Source organism: Somniosus microcephalus, chromosome 30, assembly GCF_052327205.1.
Source record: "Somniosus microcephalus isolate GS21.2 chromosome 30, FLI_Smic_1.0, whole genome shotgun sequence".
NCBI lineage: Eukaryota > Metazoa > Chordata > Chondrichthyes > Squaliformes > Somniosidae > Somniosus > Somniosus microcephalus.
Genome location: NC_141016.1, coordinates 4,622,342 through 4,643,916, shown reverse-complemented (window position 1 = coordinate 4,643,916; position 21,575 = coordinate 4,622,342). Strand labels below are relative to the sequence as shown.

The 21,575-nt window shown below is 50.2% G+C and overlaps 2 protein-coding genes across 3 annotated transcripts in view; both read right to left on the bottom strand.

The window, feature by feature from the left end:
- The window catches only part of LOC147097867 (protransforming growth factor alpha-like), a 54,638-nt gene extending 49,353 nt beyond the window's left edge, over window positions 1-5,285 (bottom strand). The window contains exon 1 of the mRNA XM_085970906.1: window positions 4,807-5,285. Within this exon, the coding sequence (XP_085827032.1) occupies window positions 4,807-4,846 (40 nt within the window). The 5' untranslated portion in view covers window positions 4,847-5,285. The remainder of the gene's footprint in view (window positions 1-4,806) is intronic.
- Window positions 5,286-19,275: 13,990 nt separating this feature from the next.
- gmcl1 (germ cell-less, spermatogenesis associated) overlaps window positions 19,276-21,575 on the bottom strand; it is a 103,844-nt gene continuing 101,544 nt past the window's right edge. For both annotated transcript variants that reach the window (XM_085970904.1, XM_085970903.1), the window contains exon 14: window positions 19,276-20,782. In XM_085970904.1, the coding sequence (XP_085827030.1) occupies window positions 20,654-20,782 (129 nt within the window). In that variant the 3' untranslated portion in view covers window positions 19,276-20,653. The remainder of the gene's footprint in view (window positions 20,783-21,575) is intronic.

Sequence of the window (21,575 nt, the reverse complement as noted above, 5' to 3'; positions counted from 1 at the left end):
GTTTAAAGAGAGGGAAGGATGGCCGAGGGTTCCTGCTCCTGACCGCTATCCTGTGACCAGCCCCCCTCCCCCCCGCGTCCCTCTCCTGTGAGGTCACCAGGTGTGGAGGGAATCGGGCTGGGAATGATGACCAGTCTCTCACGTGTATGAAGGCCTCTTGGGTGAGGTGCTGGAGGCCGATGAGGCCCATGGGTGCATGAGGTCAGTGCCTTCAGAAAGAAAGGGAGAACATTCTGGGTGTCCTGTTAAATAACATCTACAAGGCACAAGTCAGGAGTGTGATGGAATACTCTCCGCTTGCCTGGATGAGTGCAGCTCCAACAACACTCAAGAAGCTCGACACCATTCAGGACAAAGCAGCCCGCTTGATTGGCACCCCATCCACCACCTTAAACATCCACTCCCTCCACCACCGGCGCACCGTGGCTGCAGTGTGTACCATCTACAAGATGCACTGCAGCAACTCGCCAAGGCTTCTTCGGCAGCACCTCCCAAACCCGCGACCTCTTCCACCTAGAAGGACAAGGGCAGCAGGCGCAATGGGAACACCACCACCTCCAAGTTCCCGTCCAAGTCGCACACCATCCTGACTTGGAAATATATCGGCCGTTCCTTCATCGTCGCTGGATCAAAGTCCTGGAACTCCCTCCCTAACAGCACTGTGGGAGCACCTTCACCACACGGACTGCAGCGGTTCAAGAAGGCGGCTCACCACCACCTCCTCAAGGGCAATTAGGGATGGGCAATAAATGCCGGCCTAGCCAGCGATGCCCACATCCAGAGAATGAAAAAAAAAGCATGCAAGCATACGCAAATGATGTGCAGAAGACAAGCTCGTCCATCAAGCCAGCCCCACACTCACAATGGCCGGGGCATCAGGAGTCGACACTTCCCACCCCAACAGCCATGTAATCTCCTGGAGAGGCAAAAAACTCAGACAAATCCAGGGCCAATAAGGAGGAAAGAAAAACACTGGAAAATTCCTCTCCAACCCCCTCAGGTGATTGAAACCAGTCCAGGTGATCATTTGAACCTTTGGAAAGAACTACTGTCCTATCCGACTAATAAAATACATTTAAAATTTTAAAACTCTCATCCTCGTTTTCAAATCCCTCCATGGCCTCCATCGCCCCATCCTATCTCTGTAACCTCCACCAGCCCCACAACCCCCCAAGATCTCTGCGTTCTTCCAATTCTGACCACTTGTCCATCCCCGATTTTAATCGCTCCACCATTGGCGGCCGTGCCTTCAGCTGCCTGGGCCCCGAGCTCTGGAATTCCCTCCCTAAACCTCTCCGTCTCGCTCTCCTCCTTAAAACCGACCTCTTTGACCGAGCCTTTGGTCACCTGTCCTAATATCTCCTTATGTGGCTCGGTGTCAAATTTTGTTTTATAATCGCTCCTGTGAAGCGCCTTGGGAAGTTTTACTACGTTAAAGGCGCCATATAAATACAAGCTAGCAATGGCGCTCTGCTTAACAAACAGGGAATTCAGGACTGAGAATAGTTAAAAGTGTCACCTGTAAATGTAACTACTGCCTGGGGCTCTGACTGACACCATTCACCTCCAGCGCACAGCAATAACATCTAGTGGACACAAGTTGCTACAACACATGTCTTATGGTTTTAACTGCTTGAGCATTTTTCCTGCACATCAGAAGGTCGTGGGTTCAAATCCCCACTCCAGAGACTTGAGCCCAAAATCCAGGCCGACACTCACAGTGCAGTACTGAGGGAGCGCTGCACTGTCGGAGGGGCAGTACTGAGGGAACGCCGCACTGTCGGAGGGGCGGTACTGAGGAAGCGCCGCACTGTCGGAGGGGCAGTACTGAGGGAGTGCCGCACTGTCGGAGGGGCAGTACTGAGGGAGCGCCGCACTGTCGGAGAGGCAGTACTGAGGGAACGCCGCACTGTCGGAGGGGCGGTACTGAGGAAGCGCCGCACTGTCGGAGGGGCAGTACTGAGGGAGCGCCGCACTGTCGGAGGGGCAGTACTGAGGGAGTGCCGCACTGTCGGAGGGGCAGTACTGAGGGAGCGCCGCACTGTCGGAGAGGCAGTACTGAGGGAGCGCCGCACTGTCGGAGGGGCAGTACTGAGGGAGCGCCGCACTGTCGGAGGGGCAGTACTGAGGGAGCGCCGCACTGTCGGAGGGGCAGTACTGAGGGAGCGCCGCACTGTCGGAGGGGCAGTACTGAGGGAGCGCCGCACTGTTGGAGGGGCAGAACTGAGGGAGCGCCGCACTGTTGGAGGGGCAGTACTGAGGGAGCGCCGCACTGTCGGAGGGGCAGTACTGAGGGAGCGCCGCACTGTCGGAGGGGCAGTACTGAGGGAGCGCCGCACTGTCGGAGGGGCAGTACTGAGGGAGCGCCGCACTGTCGGAGGGGCAGTACTGAGGGAGCGCCGCACTGTCGGAGGGGCAGTACTGAGGGAGCGCCGCACTGTCGGAGGGGCAGTACTGAGGGAGCGCCGCACTGTTGGAGGGGCAGAACTGAGGGAGCGCCGCACTGTTGGAGGGGCAGTACTGAGGGAGCGCCGCACTGTCGGAGGGGCAGTACTGAGGGAGCGCCGCACTGTCGGAGGGGCAGTACTTTTAAAAGAGGTGACGATTAATCTGACTGAAAATTTGCAAAGGACACCTTTGACAATATCAGCCCAGGTTAATGGCATTTAAGAACCAACTATTATCTGTAGTCAAGATATTTCTTCTTATTCCTTTTACTTTGGATGATGTTCCTGCGAATATCTTTAGAACAACTCCTTCAGTGTAAAGTGTTTTAAAAAGAAAGACTTGCATTTCTCCAGCGCCTTTCACAACCTCAGGACGTCCCAATGCACTTCACAGCCAATCAAGTACTTTTGAAGTGTAGTCACTGTTGTAATGTAGGAAACGTGGCAGACAATTTGCACACAGCAAACAGCAATGTGATAATGACCACTCCATCTGTTTTGGTAATGTTAATTGAGGGATAAATATTGCCCCTGCTCTTCTTCAAAATAGTGGCCGTGGGATCTTTCACGTCCACCTGAGAGAGCAGACAGAGCCTCGGTTTAATGTCTCATCCGAAAGACGGCACCTCCGACAGTGCGCTGCTCCCTCAGTACTGCCCCTCCGACAGTGCAGCGCTCCCTCAGTACTGCCCCTCCGACAGTGCAGCGCTCCCTCAGTACTGCCCCTCCGACAGTGCAGCGCTCCCTCGGTACTGCCCCTCCGACAGTGCAGCTCGCCCTCAGTACTGCCCCTCCGACAGTGCGGCGCTCCCTCAGTACTGCCCGTCTGACAGTGCGGCGCTCCCTCAGTACTGCCCCTCCGACAGTGCGGCGCTCCCTCAGTACTGCCCCTCCGACAGTACAGCTCGCCCTCAGTACTGCCCCTCCGACAGTGCAGCACTCCCTCAGTACTGCCCCTCCGACAGTGCAGCGCTCCCTCAGCACCGCACTGGGCGTGTCAGCCAGGATTTAATTTAGCAGAGAAAACATGTACAAGCAGAGACTAGTCTTTTGGAATGCTTCTTAAAACCACTAGAAATAACGCAAGTCTCTGGAGTGGGACTTGAATGACTTCTCACGTCAGTGTGAAGTAGCTTTCCGGGATTAACAGGGTTTTGATGGGGACAAGGTTCCGAGTTGTACCGTTTGCTGCTCGGAGACCTCTTTCTTGAAGTCGGACAGTCGTTCAAAAGCTACGAATTCAAACTGGTTTCATTGCTCTTGAAGCCACCTAAAGCTCTAATATTGGAAGCTGATCACTGGAGCCTTTCACAGTGCAGCAATCGATTAGCGACAATGCCAATTTGATACTAGCATTTGGGTTATTTTTTTCCAATAATAATCTCAGTGACCGATGAGCATTAACTGTGGCTCGAGCCAGCGTCCAATCTCTTTTTCGGCTGTACGGTTGCTCGCCGTGCGTGCTGTACACTGCAGCAAAGCCATAGACAGGTAGCTCTGTCACAAGCAATCAACTTTAAACCTTCTTTCAGGCAAAGACTCTTGGCAAAACCCAGGGGACAATTTGCTCGTTCGAGGTACAGGATAAATCTGGCTTGTGTTTTGAATTTCCAAGTCTGGTGAACCGTCCTGTGTCACAACGGCTTGGAATGTCCGACCCACCTTTTCAGTCAAAGTTGCTTGATTCGAATGATCTGACAATTCCAGTCTTTTTTTTTTTAAAAAGCACTCAACTCCCACTTTGCTGTGTCATTTAGGTCACTTAACTCAAATTACTGGCTGAATTACCCACTCCTTTCCAGCCCCAGACTCTGTCCCTCATTCACTCAACGAGCAGTTACGATCTGGAATGCACTGCCTGATAGGGCGGTGGAGACAGATTCAGTAGCAGCTTTCAAAAGGGAATTGGATAAATACTTGGGAGAAAAAAACTGCAGGGGGGGGGAGTGGAACTAACTAGATTGCTCTTCGAACGAGCCGGCGCAGATTCGATGGGCTGAATGGCCGCCCCCCCGCCTCCTGAGCTGTGCTCATTCCACAATCGAGATTGTCCCAGCTCGACCACTGACTGAATGATCAGCAGACTGTGAACTGAAAAGGGAAGACTAGAATTCTGTCTTCGGGCCAAACCATATACTCAACATAAAACAACACATTCTGATTTAGCAGAGCAAACATGTACAAGCAGAGACTACTAGTCTTTTGTAAATGCTTCTTAAAACCACTGGAAATAACACAATGGGTTTGAATTAAAAGCAGGTTCAAGATGAGAAAACTGCAGCAGTGAGACAGTCAAAATGAAGTAATTCTGTACTTATATGAAAGGGGTGGGGGAGGAAAAAAGGTGGTGATTTCTTACCTGAAAATATTAAAACAACTTCCACACAGGAACTGAACATTGTACTTCACTTGATTCCCTTTGCACACTGAATTGTAATGTGGGAGGGTTGGGCTGTACACAGAGAGACAGTGTGTGACCTTCCAGGAGAAAGGGAGAAACCTTTTTTCCACCGACTCTTAAAGCTGTCCTGTCCTCAGTGAGGCAAATGTAAAACCAGCCAACTGATGACCGTGTGCCTGGAATTTTGCCAGTGCTTCACATATCGGTTATGTCTCTTTGAAACTGTCGGTTTTTTTCCCACAGGTTCCTATTTGATGTTGACCAACCGAAAATGGTTAACTGCAAGCGACATGTTGAATGCAGCGACAGAACCTTATTTTTAATATCTTCACTGTGGCATATCTCAATCTTTTAAAACGTCCCTCTGCAGCATTTATTCAAAGGGTGATTGTAGATATATGCCTCGGGCCCAAGACGCGAGTTTCAGACATTTTTATGCGGAAAAAAGAAAATCTATTAAATTTCATACCGCGCCTTTCACAACCTCAGGACATCCCAAAGCGCTTCACAGCCAATGAAGTACTTTTTGAAGTGTAGTCACTTGATGTAATGAGGGAAACGCAGCAGGCAATTTGCGCACAGCAAGATCCCATAAACAGCAATCATAATGACCAGATAATCTGTTTTAATGATGTTGGTTGAGGGATAAATATTGGCCCCAGGACACTGGGGAGAACTCCCCTGCTCTTCTTCGAAATAGTGCCGTGGGATCTTTTACATTCACCTGAGAGGGCAGTCAGGGTATCTTTTTAACGTCTCATCCGAAAGACTGTCCCTTCGACAGTGTGGCGCTCCCTCAATACTGCCCCTCTGACAGTGCAGTACTGAGGGAGCGCTGTACTGTGGAAGGGACAGTACTGAGGGAGCACCGCACTGTCGGAGGGGCAGTACTGAGGGAGCGCCGCACTGTCGGAGGGGCAGTACTGAGGGAGTGCTGCACTGTCGGAGGGTCAGTACTGAGGGAGCGCTGCACTGTTGGAGGGGCATTACTAAGGGAGCACCGCACTGTCGGAGGGGCAGTACCGAGGGGGCGCCGCACTGTCGGAGGGGTTGTACTGAGGGAGTGCCGCACTGTCGGAGGGTCAGTACTGAGGGAGCGCCGCACTGTCGGAGGGGCAGTACTGAGGGAGCGCCGCACTGTCGGAGGGGCAGTACTGAAGGAACGCCGCACTGTCGGAGGGGCAGTACTGAGGGAGCGCCGCACTGTCGGAGGGGCAGTACTGAGGGAGCGCCGCACTGTCGGATGTGCCGCCTTTCGGATGAGATGTTAAACTGAGGCCCTGTTTGGAAAAGAAAGTGGGTGTCTTGACCAACATTCCTCGGTCAACCAACACCACCAAATACAGTTTGTGGGATCCTGCTGTGTGCAAATTGACTGCCATGTTTACCCACGTCACAAGTGGCTGCACTTTGAAAGTAACTTGTTGGATGTGAAGTGTTTTGGAATATTCTGAAGATGTGACAAAGTGACATTTTCTCTGCATCTTCCTGTATTATAGCTGCCCTGGGAGTGACTGGTGCCGATACCTGAACACAAAAAAATAATGTAAGAAACACATCCTCTAGGGGAAAGTAGTAAGAGGCTGGTTAGTGTGCCTGTCACTGGATCCAGGGACATCAGAAACAGGAGTAGGCCAATTAGCCCCTCGAGCCTGTTTCCACCAATTAGATCCTGGCTGATCTGTACCAATCTGCCTTTGCTCTGTCTCCCTCAATGCTCTTACCCAACAAAAATCTATCGATCGCAGTCTGGGACATTTCAATTGACCAGCAGCATCCACAGCCTTTTGGAGGAGAGAGTTGCAGATGTTCAATACCCTTCCAAAGAAGGAGATAATAGAAGGAGGTGACCAAAAGCTTGGTCAAAGAGTTGGATTTTAAGGAGGAGATGGTGGCGGAGAGACAGGGGCGGGGGGTGGTTAGGGACCTTCCATTTCATTGATTCTGACCAGGCTTAGGGTGCAGCTAACAATGTTAGGATCGATTCACTTTCCCAGGACAGAGCTTAATGCCGTGGCAACACATCACAATCATAGAACAGCACAGAAGGAGACCATTCGGCCCATCATACATGTGCCGGCTCTTTGAAAGAGCTGTCCAATTTAGTTCCACACCCCAGCTTTCTCCCCATTGCCCTGCCAATGAGTCCTCTTCAACTACTTGTCCAGTTGTTCTTTCAAAGTTCCTGTGGAACCTGATTCCTCCGCCCTTTCAGGCAGTGCGTTCCAGGGCTCAACAACCCTCTGTGTGAAGAAATTTCTCCTCCTTTCCCCTCTAGTTTTTTTGCCAATTATTTAAAATCTATGACCTTTAATTACCGACCCACTTGCCAGAGGAAACAGTTTCTCCTTACTTGTTCTGTCAAAACCCCTCATAATTCTGAACACCTCTATTAGATCTCCCCTTAACCTTCTCTGCTCTAAGGAGAACAATCCCAGCTTCTCCAATCTCTCCACATAACTGAAGTTCCTCATCCCTGGTCTAATCCTGGTAAACCTCCTCTGCACCCTCTCCAGGTGTGGTGCCCAGAATTGGGCTCAATACTCCAGCTGAGGCCTAACCAGAGATTTGTGAAGGTTTAGCATGACTTCCTTGCTTTTGCATTCAGTGTCCCTATTTACAAAGCCAAGTATCCCATACGATTTCTTAACAGCCTTCTCAACTTGCCCTGCCGCCGTCAAAGATGCCAACATCTCCAGGAGGTTAGGCACGCTTCATAAATGAAGAGGAGAATCTTGCGACGCACCCTCACCAAGATCCGAAGGTGCAATCCCGTCACATGACACTCTGTGCTGAAGAACAGATTTGTTCCACTCTCCCCGTCGAACCTTGTCCAGGTAGGATCCAAATCGCTGGCTCCCCCAGGTGGAGGTTTAGCACCAGGCTACTCAGTGGGAAAGGGCGAATCGCATTGCTTGCAACAACACACTTACAATGTTAAAGGCAGCGACTGGCTCGCCAAATGTCACACCGCTGTTTACCTGTGGGATGTTCTCGAAAGGAAGAGTTATCCAAAGTTTTGAGGTTTAAAAACAAATATAGACGAGAAATTAGTGCTGATTGATGAATCTGTTTAAAATCAACAGGTTAAGGCTGTGTGTTTAAATAGCACACAGGAGGGCAAATTTTGTTCAAAGAGGCTAAACATTTGTCTGAGAATATCATGAGGTCATTTTGCAAAGTATTACACAGTATTTACAGCCCAGAAACAGGCCATTCGGCCCCACTGCTCCGTGCTGGTGTTTCTGCTCCACATGAGCCTCCTCCCACCCGTCCTCATCTCACCCCATCACCATATCCTTCTATTCCTTTCTCCCTCATGCGTTTATCTAACTTCCCCTTAAATATGTCTGTGCTATTCGCCTCAACCACTCCCTGTGGGAGCGAGTTCCACATTCTCCCCACTCTCTGGGTGAAGAAGTTTCTCCTGAATTCTCTATTGGATTTATTAGTGACTATCTTATATTGACGGCCCCGAGTTCTGGTCTCACCCACAAGAGGAAACATCTTCTCTCGCTCTACCCTATAAAACCCTTCCATAATCCTAAAGGCCTCCATCAGGTCAACCCTCAGTCTTCACTTTTCTAGAGAAAAGAGCCCCGGCCTGTTCAATCTTTCCTGATAGGTAGAACCTCTCAGCTCTGATATCATTTTAGTAAATCTTTATTGCACCCTCTCCAGTGCATCCATATCCTTTTTTATAATATCACAGAGGAAACACTTTCTCCTGATGTACTCTATCAAAGCCCCTCAAATGAAGGTAATCTTCCTGTGGTACGCAGACGATCTCGGAGTTACTATCGTGAGAGGGATTTTGTGAGAGGTTATACCCACCAGGAAAGGACAAACAGGCCGGGAAAGTAGACTGAGCGGTGACCGAATAGAGGTCTTTAAAATGATGAAAGGTTTTGATAGAGTGGATAGAGAGAGAATGTTCCCACTTGTGGGGAAGAGCATAACTAGAGGCCATCAATATAAGATAGTCACCAAGAAATCCAATAGGGAATTCAGAAGAAACTTCTTTACCCAGAGAGTGGTGAGAATGTGGAACTCGCGACCACAGGGAGTGGTTGAGGTGAATAGTATAGATGCATTTAAGAGGAGGCTGGACAAGCATGTGAGGGAGAAGGGAATAGAGGGTTATGCTGATAGATTTAGATGAGGAAAGACGGGAGGAGGCTCGAGTGGAGCATGGACTGGTTGGGTCGAATGGCCTGTTTCTGTGCTGTATATCCTCTGTAATCCTGTGTAAGTGTATTTTCCTTTGGTACGAAATAGTTCCCTGACCCAGCAAAGACTTCGCGACCTTCCTTTCATCGCCACGTCCACCTTCACGGAAGGAAAATTAAAATAAATAATAGACTCCCTGGAAATCGGGAATAAGAACATAAGACGTCAGAGCAGGAGTTGGTCATTTGGCCCCTCGAGCCTGCTCCGCCATTCAATAAGATCATGGCTGATCTGATCTTGGCCTCAACTCCATTTCCCTGCCCGCTCCCCATAACCCTCGACTCCCTTATCGTTCAAAAATCTGTCTATCTCCACCTTAAATATATTCAATGACCCAGCCTCCACAGCTCCCTGGGGTAGAGAATTCCAAAGATTCACCATCCTCTGAGAGAAGAAATTCCTCCTCATTTCTGATTTAAATGGGTGACCCCTTATTCTGAAACTATGCCCCCCAGTTCTAGATTCCCCCACGAGGGGAAACATCCTCTCTGCATCTACCCTGTCGAGCCCCCTCAGAATCTTATGTTTCAATAAGATCCCCTCTCATTCTTGAATACAGAAATTGCTACAGATGTACATCACAAAAGAGCAGTACAGATGAGGGCGGACAATCGGCCCACCTAGATCATCCCTCCATTGACACCTCCTGTGTCCCCTTCCTGCCTTTTTAGTGAATCCAGAACTTCAGTTGTGCAGAGCCTGGGTCCGGCTCCATCTGCAGTTCCTGCGGTCAGTTCTGGGCACCGCACCTAAGGAAGGATATCTTGGCCTTGGAGTGGGAGCAGCCCAGATTCACCAGAATGATACCGGGTTAATAGAGGGTTAAATTATGAGGACAGGTTGCATAGACTTGGCTCGTCTTTGCTTGAGTGTAGAAGGGTGACCTAATCGAGGTGTTTAAAATGTTAAAATGGGGTAGAGAGAAACTATTTCCTCTGGTGGGGGGAGTCCAGAACAAGGGGGCGGAATCTTAAAATTAGAGCCAGGCCGTTCAGGGGTGATGTCAGGAAGCACTTCTTCACACAAAGGGTGGTGGGAATCTGGAACTCTCTCCCCCAAAAAGGTTGTGCGTGTTGGGTCAGTCGGAGCTTTCAAGACTGAGATTGTTAGGTTTTTGTTAGGTGAGGGTATCGAGGGATCTGGAGTCAAGGCGGGTGAATGGAGTTGAGGTGCAGATGAGCTGTGATCGGATGGAATGGCGGAGCAGGCTCGAGGGGCCGAATGGCCTCCTCCTGCTCCTGATGTACAAATGAGAGAGGAAATCATTGTCACATGAAACACTAACTTGCTTTTTCGCTTTACAGCTGCCGATGGATCTGCTGTGTATTTCCAGCAGTTTTATTTGATTGATTTCATTACATTTCAGCGGTAATAAATGAGCCAGTTTATCGTGAAATTGATCGCTTTCCCCATATAGAATCTCTGACCCTGCTGGTGTCGCACTGGCTCCAGGAAATCTCTCCGTTCTTTCAAGTTGGTCATTTCCAAGGCCGATTGATTGTCGGGGGATGGGGGTGGGTGGACGTCTGTCCTTGCAATGAGACACCACTAAATCAATAATGGAAGGTTGCCCTGAGATCTTGCATTGGGATTGTCAGGAATTTTCCTACCAAATCAGGCCCGGAAAATCATTCCGCATCAATTCTGTCAGCCTCTGCAATCTTGAGTTGTTCTGTGGAATCATCACAGTCTCGACTGTTAAACCAGCTTAATGTTGGGAGGGGGTAACACTGACAATTCCATGTACACTATTTGAAGAAACCTGGGAAGAACACAAAGTAAGAACTTGCCTCTGTTCAGTCCGTAAGGGTGACCCCGAGCTTCTGGTCACCTGTCATTTGAATTCACCGCCCCATTCCCTATCAGACCTCACCGTCCTCGGCCTCTTGCATTGTTCCACGGAAACCCAGCGTAAGCTCGAGGAACAGCACCTCATCTTCCGATTAGGCACTTTACAGCCTTCCGGACTCAATATCAAGTTCAACAATTTCAGATCATAACCTCGGCCCCTATTACATTTTTATATATATTTATTATCCACACCTTTGTTTTGGCCCTTCCCCCTTTTTTCTCTCCCACATGGCAGCTGTCTCCCATTCTGCCAGCGCATTTCACATCTAATCTAGAGCCGTCTTTTGTCTCCACTAGTCCTATCACCATCTCGTCTGGTTTTGAATACCTCTTAATGTCTCTTCACTTCTCTTTTGTTCTCTCATCCCCCATTTCCCAGCCCCCAAACTGACCTTTTAATCTGTTTCATTTCCTGTGTTTTTTCAGTCCTGACGAAGGGTTTCGACCTGAAACATTGACTCTGTTTCTCTCTCCACGGATGTTGCCTGGCCTGCTGAGTTTTTCCAGCATTTTCTGTTGTTATTTCGAACTTGCATTTATGTCGTGCCTTTCACGACCTCAAGATGACCCAATGCCATTTTACTCGACTGAATTTTACGCTGTGCCAAATAGTTGCCCATGAGAGTGCGAGGCAGGTTTCCCTCATATTGCACTTGTGTGTAAAGGATCACCAGGGTGCAGCGGGTACAGGGAGACTGGACGGGGGGGGGGGTGGGGTGGGGGGGGGCAATTGCTTGTCTGCTGCATGGCCAGGTGCAACAAGAACAAAACCCTGCTCTTACTGCGTACAAGTTGGCCATGCAGCAGGGGAAACACGTTGGAGCGCCAACAGGGCACTGCACACGCTCCGGCCTCCAACCACTGCTCTCTGCAGTGGTGTGTTAGCTCATGCCGGCAGAACATGATTTAAGGCTGGTATCGAGCAGTTCAGAGACGATTCACGAGGTTGATTCCTGAGATGAGGGGGTTGACTTATGAGGAAACGTTGAGCAGGCTGGGCCTCTACTCATTGGAGTTTAGAAGAATGAGAGGTGATCTTATTGAAACATATAAGATACTGAGGGGGCTCGACAGGGTAGATGCAGAGAGGATGTTTCCCCTCGTGGGGAAATCTGGAACTCGGGGGCATAGTTTCAGAATAAAGGGTCGCCCTTTTAGAACTGAGATGAGGAGGAATTTCTTCTCTCAGAGGGTCGTAAATCTGTGGAATTCTATGCCCCAGAGAGCTGTGGAGGTTGGGTCATTAAATACATTTAAGGTGGAGATAGACAAATTTTTGCAAGTTAAGGGAGTGAAGGGTTATGGGGAGCGGGCAGGGAAGTGGCTTTGAGCCCAGGATCAGCCACGATCTTATTGAATGACAGAGCAGGCTCGAGGGGCCAAGTGGCCTATTCCTGCTCCTATTTCTTATGTTTCCATCTCTTGTCAACGAGCCAGCACCTGTACAAGCTAATAAAACAGAAACCAGCAGCCTGGAAACCTTTCCTTTCGCTCATCCTCATCATCCTGATAGACTTCAATCTTTACACGTCAACTACCAAATCTGACTGGTGAGGATAAACTGAATCTTTGGAGGAACTAGTGTGAAACTCAACTCCTCAATAGGGATGATAAAGTTTGCTGGACCTTAGAATCATCGAATGGTTACAGCACAGGAGGAGGCCATTCGGCCCGTCGAGCCTGTGCTGGCTCTCTGCAAGAGCACTTCAGCTAGTCCCACTCCCCCGCCCTTTCCCCGTAGCCCTGCAAATTTTTTCTTTCAGGCACTTATCCAATTCCGTTTTGAAAGCCACGATTGAATCTGCCTCCACCACCCTTTCAGGCCGTGCATTCCAGATCATAACCACTCGCTGCATAAAAAGTTTTTCCTCATGTTGCCTTTGGTTCTTCTGCCAATCACCTTAAATCTGTGTCCTCTGGTTCTCGACCCTTCCGCCAATGGGAAGAGTTTCTCTCTATCTATACCTTGTTTTATTCATACTGAACTAACGTTTCTAGCGTCAGAAAGAATTGCATTTATATAGCGCCTTTTACGACCACCCAAAGCATTTTGCAACCAATGAAGTACTTTTTAAAGTGTAGTCACTGTTGTAATGTGGGAAACGCGGCAGCCAATTTGCGCACAGCAAGCTCCCACAAACAACAATGTGATAATGACCGGCTAATCAGTTTTTTAGTGATGTTGATTAAGGGATAAATATTGGCCCACCAGGGAGAACTCCCCTGCTCTTCTCCCATGGGATCTTTTACGTTCTCCCGAGAGGGCAGACGGGGCCTCAGTTTAACGTCTCATCCAAAACACGGCACCTCTGACAGTGCGGCACTCCCTCAGCACTGCCCCTTCGACAGTGCAGCGCTCCCTCAGTACTGCCCCTCCGACAGTGCGGCGCTCCCTCAGTACTGCCCCTCCGACAGTGCAGCGCTCCCTCAGTACTGCCCCTCCGACAGTGCAGCGCTCCCTCAGTACTGCCCCCGACAGTGCAGCGCTCCCTCAGTACTGCCCCTCCGACAGTGCGGCGCTCCCTCAGTACTGCCCCTCCGACAGTGCGGCGCTCCCTCAGTACTGCCCCTCCGACAGTGCGGCGCTCCCTCAGTCCTGCCCCTCCGACGGTGCAGCACTCCCTCAGTACTGCCCCTCCGACAGTGCAGCGCTCCCTCAGTACTGCCCCTCCGACAGTGCAGCGCTCCCTCAGTACTGCCCCTCCGACAGTGCGGCGCTCCCTCAGTACTGCCCCTTTGACAGTGCAGCGCTCCCTCAGTACTGCCCCTCCGGCAGTGCAGCGCTCCCTCAGTACTGCCCCCGACAGTGCAGCGCTCCCTCAGTACTGCCCCTCCGACAGTGCGGCGCTCCCTCAGTACTGTCCCTCCGACAGTGCAGCGCTCCCTCAGTACTGCCCCTCCGACAGTGCGGCGCTCCCTCAGTACTGCCCCTCCAACAGTGCGGCGCTCCCTCAGTACTGCCCCTCCGACAGTGCAGTGCTCCCTCAGTACTGCGCCTCCGACAGTGCGGCACTCCCTCAGTACTGCCCCTCCGACAGTGCGGCGCTCCCTCAGTCCTGCCCCTCCGACGGTGCAGCACTCCCTCAGTACTGCCCCTCCGACAGTGCGGCGCTCCCTCAGTCCTGCCCCTCCGACAGTGCAGCACTCCCTCAGTACTGCCCCTCCGACAGTGCAGTGCTCCCTCAGTCCTGCCCCTCCGACAGTGCAGTGCTCCCTCAGTACTGCCCCTCCGACAGTGCGGCGCTCCCTCAGTCCTGCCCCTCCGACAGTGCAGCGCTCCCTCAGCACTGCGCCGGGAGTGTCGGCCTAGATTTTGTGCTCAAGTCTTCGAAGTGAACCCACGGCCTCCTGACTCAAGAGGTGAGATGCTGCCCACTGAGCCACGGCTGACAGCTTAATTTGCGAGATGTGCAGGTTAATGAGAACAGTGATTTACACGTGGCCTCCCCTGAGGCCTCATGCTGTGTGCTTTTGCAGCCCTTGAAGACCAAAATCTTGACCATCCGTGCTCTGAGACCCAGCACAGGTTTATCTGGATTTCACTGCTATCAGCTTCCTCTGGTGGTGTTTCAGTGACGTCGGATAGCTCAACACCGCCACCTGCAGAGACATTGTGAGCTTACAGTTTATGTCATTGATTCACTCAAATCATCGGAACTTACAGCGCAAGAGGCCATTCGGCCCGTCGAGCATGTGCTGGCTCTTTGAAGGAGCAGTCGTGTTTAGTCCCCACATCCCTCGCTTTTTGTCCGTGACCCTGTGAGCTCCTCCTCCTCCAGAACCTGTCCAATAATTTTAAAATTATCGATGGAATCAGCTTCCACCACCTTTTCAGGAAGAGCGTTCCCGGTCCCCACAACTCAGAGTGAAAAAGCTGCTCCTCATCTCCCCTCGAGATCTTTTGCCAATGATTTCGAATCGATGACCTCTGGTTCTTGACCCACTCGCCCGAGGGAATACTTTCCCCTTATGTACTCTAATCGAAACCTCTCGTCATCTTGAAAGCCTCTGTTGGGTCACTTCTCAACCTTCTCTGTCCCAAGGAGAACAGTCCGAACTTTTCCCACCTCCCCTCATAACTGAAGTTGCTTGTATAGCGCTCCTTAAAATGAGCAGGAGCCAGTGGGCAAGACGCCAGTCTGGGTCAGAAAAGAACGGGCTCCCAGAGCCAGCCTGGCCACCCCAAGGAGGGTCACTCGGCCGGGGCAACATTGCCACACAGCGCCCCATGATCGAAAGGCTTGGCCAGTAAGGTATTTGCTCTACTTCTTTGGCAGAATATGGGAGGGTGGGGGAAATCTAGAACCAGGGGGCATAATCTCAGAATAAGGGGGTTGCCCATTTAAATCGGAGATGAGGAGGAATTTCTTCTCTCAGAGGGTCGTGAACCTTTGGAATTCTCTGCCCCAGAGAGCTGCGGAGGCCGGGTCATTGAATCCTTGGACCCCAGCTCTTCACAGTATATATTAATGATCTAGACGAGGGAACTAGATGTAATATCTCCAAGTTTGCAGACGACACAAAGCTGGGTGGGCGTGTGTGCTGTGAGGAGGATGCCGAGAAACTCCAGGATGATTTGGACAGGTTGGGTGATTGGGCAGATGCATGGCAGATGCAATATAACATGGATAAATGCGAGGTTATCCACTTTGGTGTCAAAAACAGAAAGGCAGACTATTACCTGAATGGCAATAGATTGGGAGAAGGGGAAGTGCAACGAGACCTGGGTGTCCTTGTGCACCAGTCGCTGAAGGTAAGCATGCGGGTGCAGCAGGCGGTGAAGAAGGCAAATGGTGTGTTGGCCTTCGTAGCGAAAGGGTTTGAGTATAGGAGCAAGGATGTCCTGCTGCAGTTGTACAGGGCCTTGGTGAGACCACACCTTGAGTACTGTGTGCAGTTTTGGTCACCTTATCTGAGGAAGGATGTTCTTGCCATGGAAGGAGTTCAGCGAAGATCCACAAGGCTGATCCCTGGGATGGCAGGAATGACGTATGAGGAGAGATTGGGTCAATTGGGCTTATACTCGCTGGAGTTTAGAAGAATGAGAGGGGATCTCATCGAAACTTATAAAATTCTGACAGGTCTGGACAAACTAGATGCAGGTAGAATGTTCCCGATGGTCGGAGAGTCCAGAACCAGGGGTCACAGTCTAAGGATAAGGGGTAAGCCATTTAGGACAGAGATGAGGAAGAATTTCTTCACCCAGAGAGTGGTGAACCTGTGGAATTCTCTACCACAGAAGGCGGTTGAGGCCAAGTCTTTAAATATATTCAAGAAGGAGTTAGATATATTTCTTAAGGCTAAAGTTATCAAGGGATATGGGGAGAAGGCAGGTACGGGGTACTGAGTTTGGATGATCAGCCATGATCTCATCGAATGGTGGAGCAAGCTCGAGGGGCCGAATGGCCTACTCCTGCTCCTATTTCTTATGTTAATAAATGAAATTAAATAAACTTGCCTTAAGCTGGGTGGGAATAAGCAAAATGTAACAGCTGTGAATCAATTCCACTCCCCCTTCAGGATTCATTTATTTTGAGAAATTAATGGATTTTCTATAATTGTACCCAATTTGTTGCACAGTGGCCACTTGCTTGTTTTGAAGAAAGCGTTTCATTTGCTAAACTGGAATGAGTGGATTTAATTCAAATCAGTGTGCAGCAGTTGTGCCGATTGATTGGGTCAAATTCTACGACTTTCTCCACGCTGCACCGGTTCCTCACTGGAATGCCACAGGCCCTGGGCTACGTGATCTGGGTTTCAGCATTAAAGCTCAGCAACATCTCACCAGCTGGGTCAAGAAGGAAGAGAAATATTAACCACACAAACAGCAGCGGTCGTCCTTGTACACGAATCGCAGGGAGTTCACAAGGCAGGGTACGGCCAGCAATTAGGAAGGCAAATGGTACGTCGACCTCTATTGCAAGGGGGTTGGAGCAATGTTCCCCATGGCGGCCGCTCTGTGGTCTGGAGGTCCCGCGCAGGCCGCCGACCGGCTTTTACACGGAAGAAACCGCGCCTGCGCGAAAATCTGAATGGGCCGCGCAGTCGGCACGAAACATATAAGCTAGGAGCAGGAATAGGCCATTCGGCCCCTCGAGCCTGCTCCGCCATTCAATGAGATCATGGCTGATCATCCAAATTCAGTACCCTGTCCCTGCCTTCTCCCCATATCCCTTGATCCCTTTAGCCTTAAGAAATATATCCAACTCCTTCTTGAATATATTTCATGAATTGGCCTCTACTGCCTTCTGTGGCAGAGAATTCCACAGGTTCACCACTCTCTGGGTGAAGAAACTCTTCCTCATCTCTGTCCTAAATGGCCTACCCCTTATCCTTAGACTGTGACCCCTGTTTCTGGACTCCCCGACCATCGGGAACATCCTTCCTGCATCTAGTCTGTCCAGTCCTGTCAGAATTTTATAAGTTTCAATGAGATCACCTCTCATTCTTCTAAACTCCAGCGAGTATAAGCCCAATCGACCAAATCTCTCCTCATACGTCATTCCTGCCATCCCAGGTATCAGCCTGGTGAATCTTCGCTGCACTCCTTCCATGGCAAGAACATCCTTCCTCAGATAAGGCGAAAAAAGATTAGAGGGAATATTAGGTTGGAGTACAAGAGTGAAGATGTCTTGCTGCAATTGAACAGGGCCCTGGTGAGACCACACCTGGAGTATTGTGTGGAGTTTTGGTCTCCTTACCTAAGGAAGGATATACTTGCCATAGAGGGAGTGCAACGAAGGTTCACCAGACTGATTCCTGGGATGGGGGGATTGTCCTATGAGGAGAGATTGAGTAGACTAGGCCTATATTCTCTAGAGTTTAGAAGAATGAGAGGTGACCTCATTAAAACATAAGATTCTGAACGGAATTGACAGACTAGATGTTGAGAGGCTGTTTCCCCTGGCTGGAGTGTCTAGAACCAGGGGCATAATCTCAGGATAAGGGGTTGGCCATTTAGGACTGAGATGAGGAGGAATTTTTTCACTCAGAGGGTGGTGAATCTTTGGAATTCTTTACCAGAGGGCTGTGGAGGCTCAGTCATTGAGTATATTCAAGACAGAGAGCGATAGATTTTTGGACTCTAGGGGAATCGAGGGATATGGGGATCGGGCAGGAAAGTGGAGTTGAGGTCAAAGATCAGCCATGATCCTATTGAATGGTGGAGCAGGCTCGAGGGGCCGAATGGCCTACTCCTGATCCTATTTTTTACCATCTTATGAGATGAATGACCAGATAATCTGCTTTTTTGTAATGATGCTGGTTGAGGGATAAATATTGTCCGGGACAATATCTTCTTTCTTTAAGCGTCGAGGAAACATCTGAAGCCGAGGAAGGTACAAGGCTTTTGAGGAGACAGCATGGCAGTGGGATTAGTTTGGATTGCTCCTGCAATGTGTCACCTGATGGGCCAAATGGCCTCCTCCTTTGCTGTAAGCCTCTATGGTTCCAATAAGCAAGCATATTTTTAACAAGCGCCAAACACGATCCAAAGTTTATACAACTCTCTGTACTGACCTGGGCCAAGTCTTTGGAATAGCTGGAGTTGTTGGAATTTAATTTCCTATGGTGAGAGCAGGGATGTGCTGGCTTTTGGCCTATCTCAGGGCCATCCATCTCAGATTCCTTCTCAAGCTGATAATCAACAGAAAACCTATTTGATTCCTATACCACAGCCTGAAGCTTAGTGAATTAACATTGGATCTCTGCGCTCCTCCAATTCTGGCGTCTTGCACATCTCTGATTTTAATTGCTCCACCATTGGCGGCCGTGCCTTCAGCTGCCTGGGCCCCGAGCTCTGGAATTCCCTCCCTAAACCTCTCCACATCTCTTTCGATCTTTAAGACGCTCCTTAAAACCTACCTCTTTGACCAAGCTTTTGGTCACCTGTCCTAATATCGCTATGTGGCTCGGTGTCAAATCTTGTTTGATAATCACTCCTGCGAAGCGCCCTGGGAAGTTTCACTATGTTAAAGGCGCTAAATAAATACAAGCTGTTGCTGTCAAATCAGAGCTATAATTCGTCTCTGAGAATCCAATTAATAACTGCGTCAGATAATCGTGAATCTTGCGATTAAGATTTAGAGAAACGAGGAGTTCAGTATTGCGGGTTCCAGGGTTGCAGTCATTGGGAGTCACAGATCATCAGTCTTGCTCCATGCTGCAAAGGAACCTTTCGTTCCTCCAAATGCAGGGGTCGGGGGGTGAGGGGTCGGGGGGAGGGTGCGGTTATGGCAATGGCCAGACCTACTTCGCCCTGAAGCTGAATTCGTATCCTCTGCCCTCTGGGCAAGTTACTAAATGAAATCCGTTCCTCCTCGCCTCATTGGGAAAAATAACAAGTGGTTAATAGCGGTAACGTGTTTAATGATTACAGAGTACAGTGTGTCGCTCACACACAAAGCAAGACTTGCATTTCAACACTGCAAAAACAAAATAAAAAATAGCACCAAAGACGTCTCATTCATTTTCTCCCCGCTCTGCTATGTCACAACCGAAGGGAGAAGCAGGGAAAACACATTCCAAACAGGAAAAACTGTGATCAGACTTTAAATGCGGTGACGTTAATTGAACGGAATTTACATTTGATAATAAGTCAGACTGTGCAGTGTTGTGATGGATAACTTTAAAAAAAAAAAAACACTTGTAGTTACAATTTTCTAGCTGCTGAGGGCAGTGTTGCTGTAGCCCTCCTAGACACTGAGTGCTGCGGAAAATGCTGCACGCAAGGTGACAGCTGAACAGGGCTGTTCTTGCTGACCCATTTTCTTTGGGAGGGGAAGGGTGGAGAACAAGATATTGTCTGGCTCTGCCTCTCCGGTCCGGCTTTTGAAACGGCAGGTGAGACCGACTCTGGTTTGCCCGCAGCCCCCCCTTTCGATGTGTCTGAGCCACACAGAGCTGGACGGATCCTGGGGGGTCACAGCCGTGCTCAGTGGCCCTGGGTCGGGGGGTGGGGGGGGGTCACGGGTGAAGGAAAGGTAACAATCAGCCGCCGTTCTGCTCCTGGTTTGATAAATGGCAGCCTCCTGCTGCCAGTGCGTAAACGGGGATAGCCTGGCGAGTTACGGCTCCCCCCACCCATCTTGTGATCTGACTGGTCTGCCGAATGCTCACCGTCAAGGCTCCTGAACTTGCTTTGGGAAACTTGGGCGGAGAACTGGAGGGCTTGTCCGTGCATAAGTCGTGACCATGCCCCGGAATGAGCGGGGCGGGGGGTGCGGGCAATGATTTCGAGGAGGTGTTGGCAAAACCTGGGTGAGGGAGGCACCAATAGTTCAAGTTCCCGCTGCTGTTGGTGGTTGGTGTATACGCAAGGCAGTATCTGAAGATGGGCACATGTTGGCTTGACTTCAAGCTTCATTGCTGTTTCGATAGATACTGGAGACATAGAGGCAAGGATGAGTTAGTTTGGATGCATGCCCTGCTCCGGCCAGTTTACAGTCTCCAGCTTACACTTAATTGTGCCAGGTCACAATTGTTAAAAGAAAAACTAGAGTAAACTGTACCAAGAGAAACAGGGAGCTGCAGCAGTTTCTTTCCATCCACAACTTCTGAAACGATTCACGTTTTTTATTACGAGCAGTTCTTCAGGCCAGTTGGTTGAACGGGCACCACAGCTCTCTCCAGAACTGGTTAAAACGACCGTGAACCTGGTCCCGGAGGAGTGCGAGAATCCGCGGCGGGCAGCTCTCAGACGGAGATTCCAGAACGACTCCCTCCCTCAGTTCTCGCTGTGCACTGGCTGCTCCTCAATCTCAGGTCTTGTCTCCGGCGACGTGTAAAGGAAATTGCAGCAGATGTAGAGTGGGAACATCAGGAGCCTGCTATCCAGATTCAGCACGATCTGTTCCTGTGGGTCGCAACAAAAACTAGTGTAAGGAACAGAATGGGGAGCAAGGTAACACAGACACGCTGAATAAAGGCATCATCCGCAAACTTACTTTAATTCCAAAACCTCCACTTCTTGAGGTTATCTGTCTAAAAATATAAATGGCTTGGCCTCTCTGGGATCTGTGGGTGTGGGATGAGCTCTGGCCACACGATGAGTTGGGGTTTGGGATGAGCTCTGGCCATACGATGAGTTGGGATTTGGGATGAGTTGGGATTTGGGATGAGTTGGGATTTGGGATGAGTTGGTTGCAGGTTTGGGATGAGTTGGGGATTTGGGATGGGTTGATTGTGGGTTTGGGATGGGTTGATTGTGGGTTTGGGATGAGTTTGAGGTTTGGGATGGGTTGGGGTTTGGGATGAGTTGGGGTTTGGGATGAGTTTGGGGTTTGGTATGGGTTGGGGTTTGGGATGAGTTTGGGTTTGGGATGAGTTTGGGGTTTGGGATGGGTCGGGGTTTGGGATGAGTTTGGGGTTTGGGATGGGTTGGGGTTTGGGATGAGTTGGGGTTTGGGATGAGTTTGGGGTTTGGGATGAGTTGGGGTTTGGGATGAGTTGGTTGCGGGTTTGGGATGAGTTTGGGGTTTGGGATGGGTTGGGGATTTGGGATGAGTTTGGGGTTTGGGAGGAGTTTGGGATGAGTTGGGGGTTTGGGATGAGTTTGGGGTTTGGGATGAGTTGGAGTTTGGGATGGGTTGGGGTTTGGGATGAGTTTGGGGTTTGGGATGAGTTTGGGATGGGTTGGGGTTTGGGAT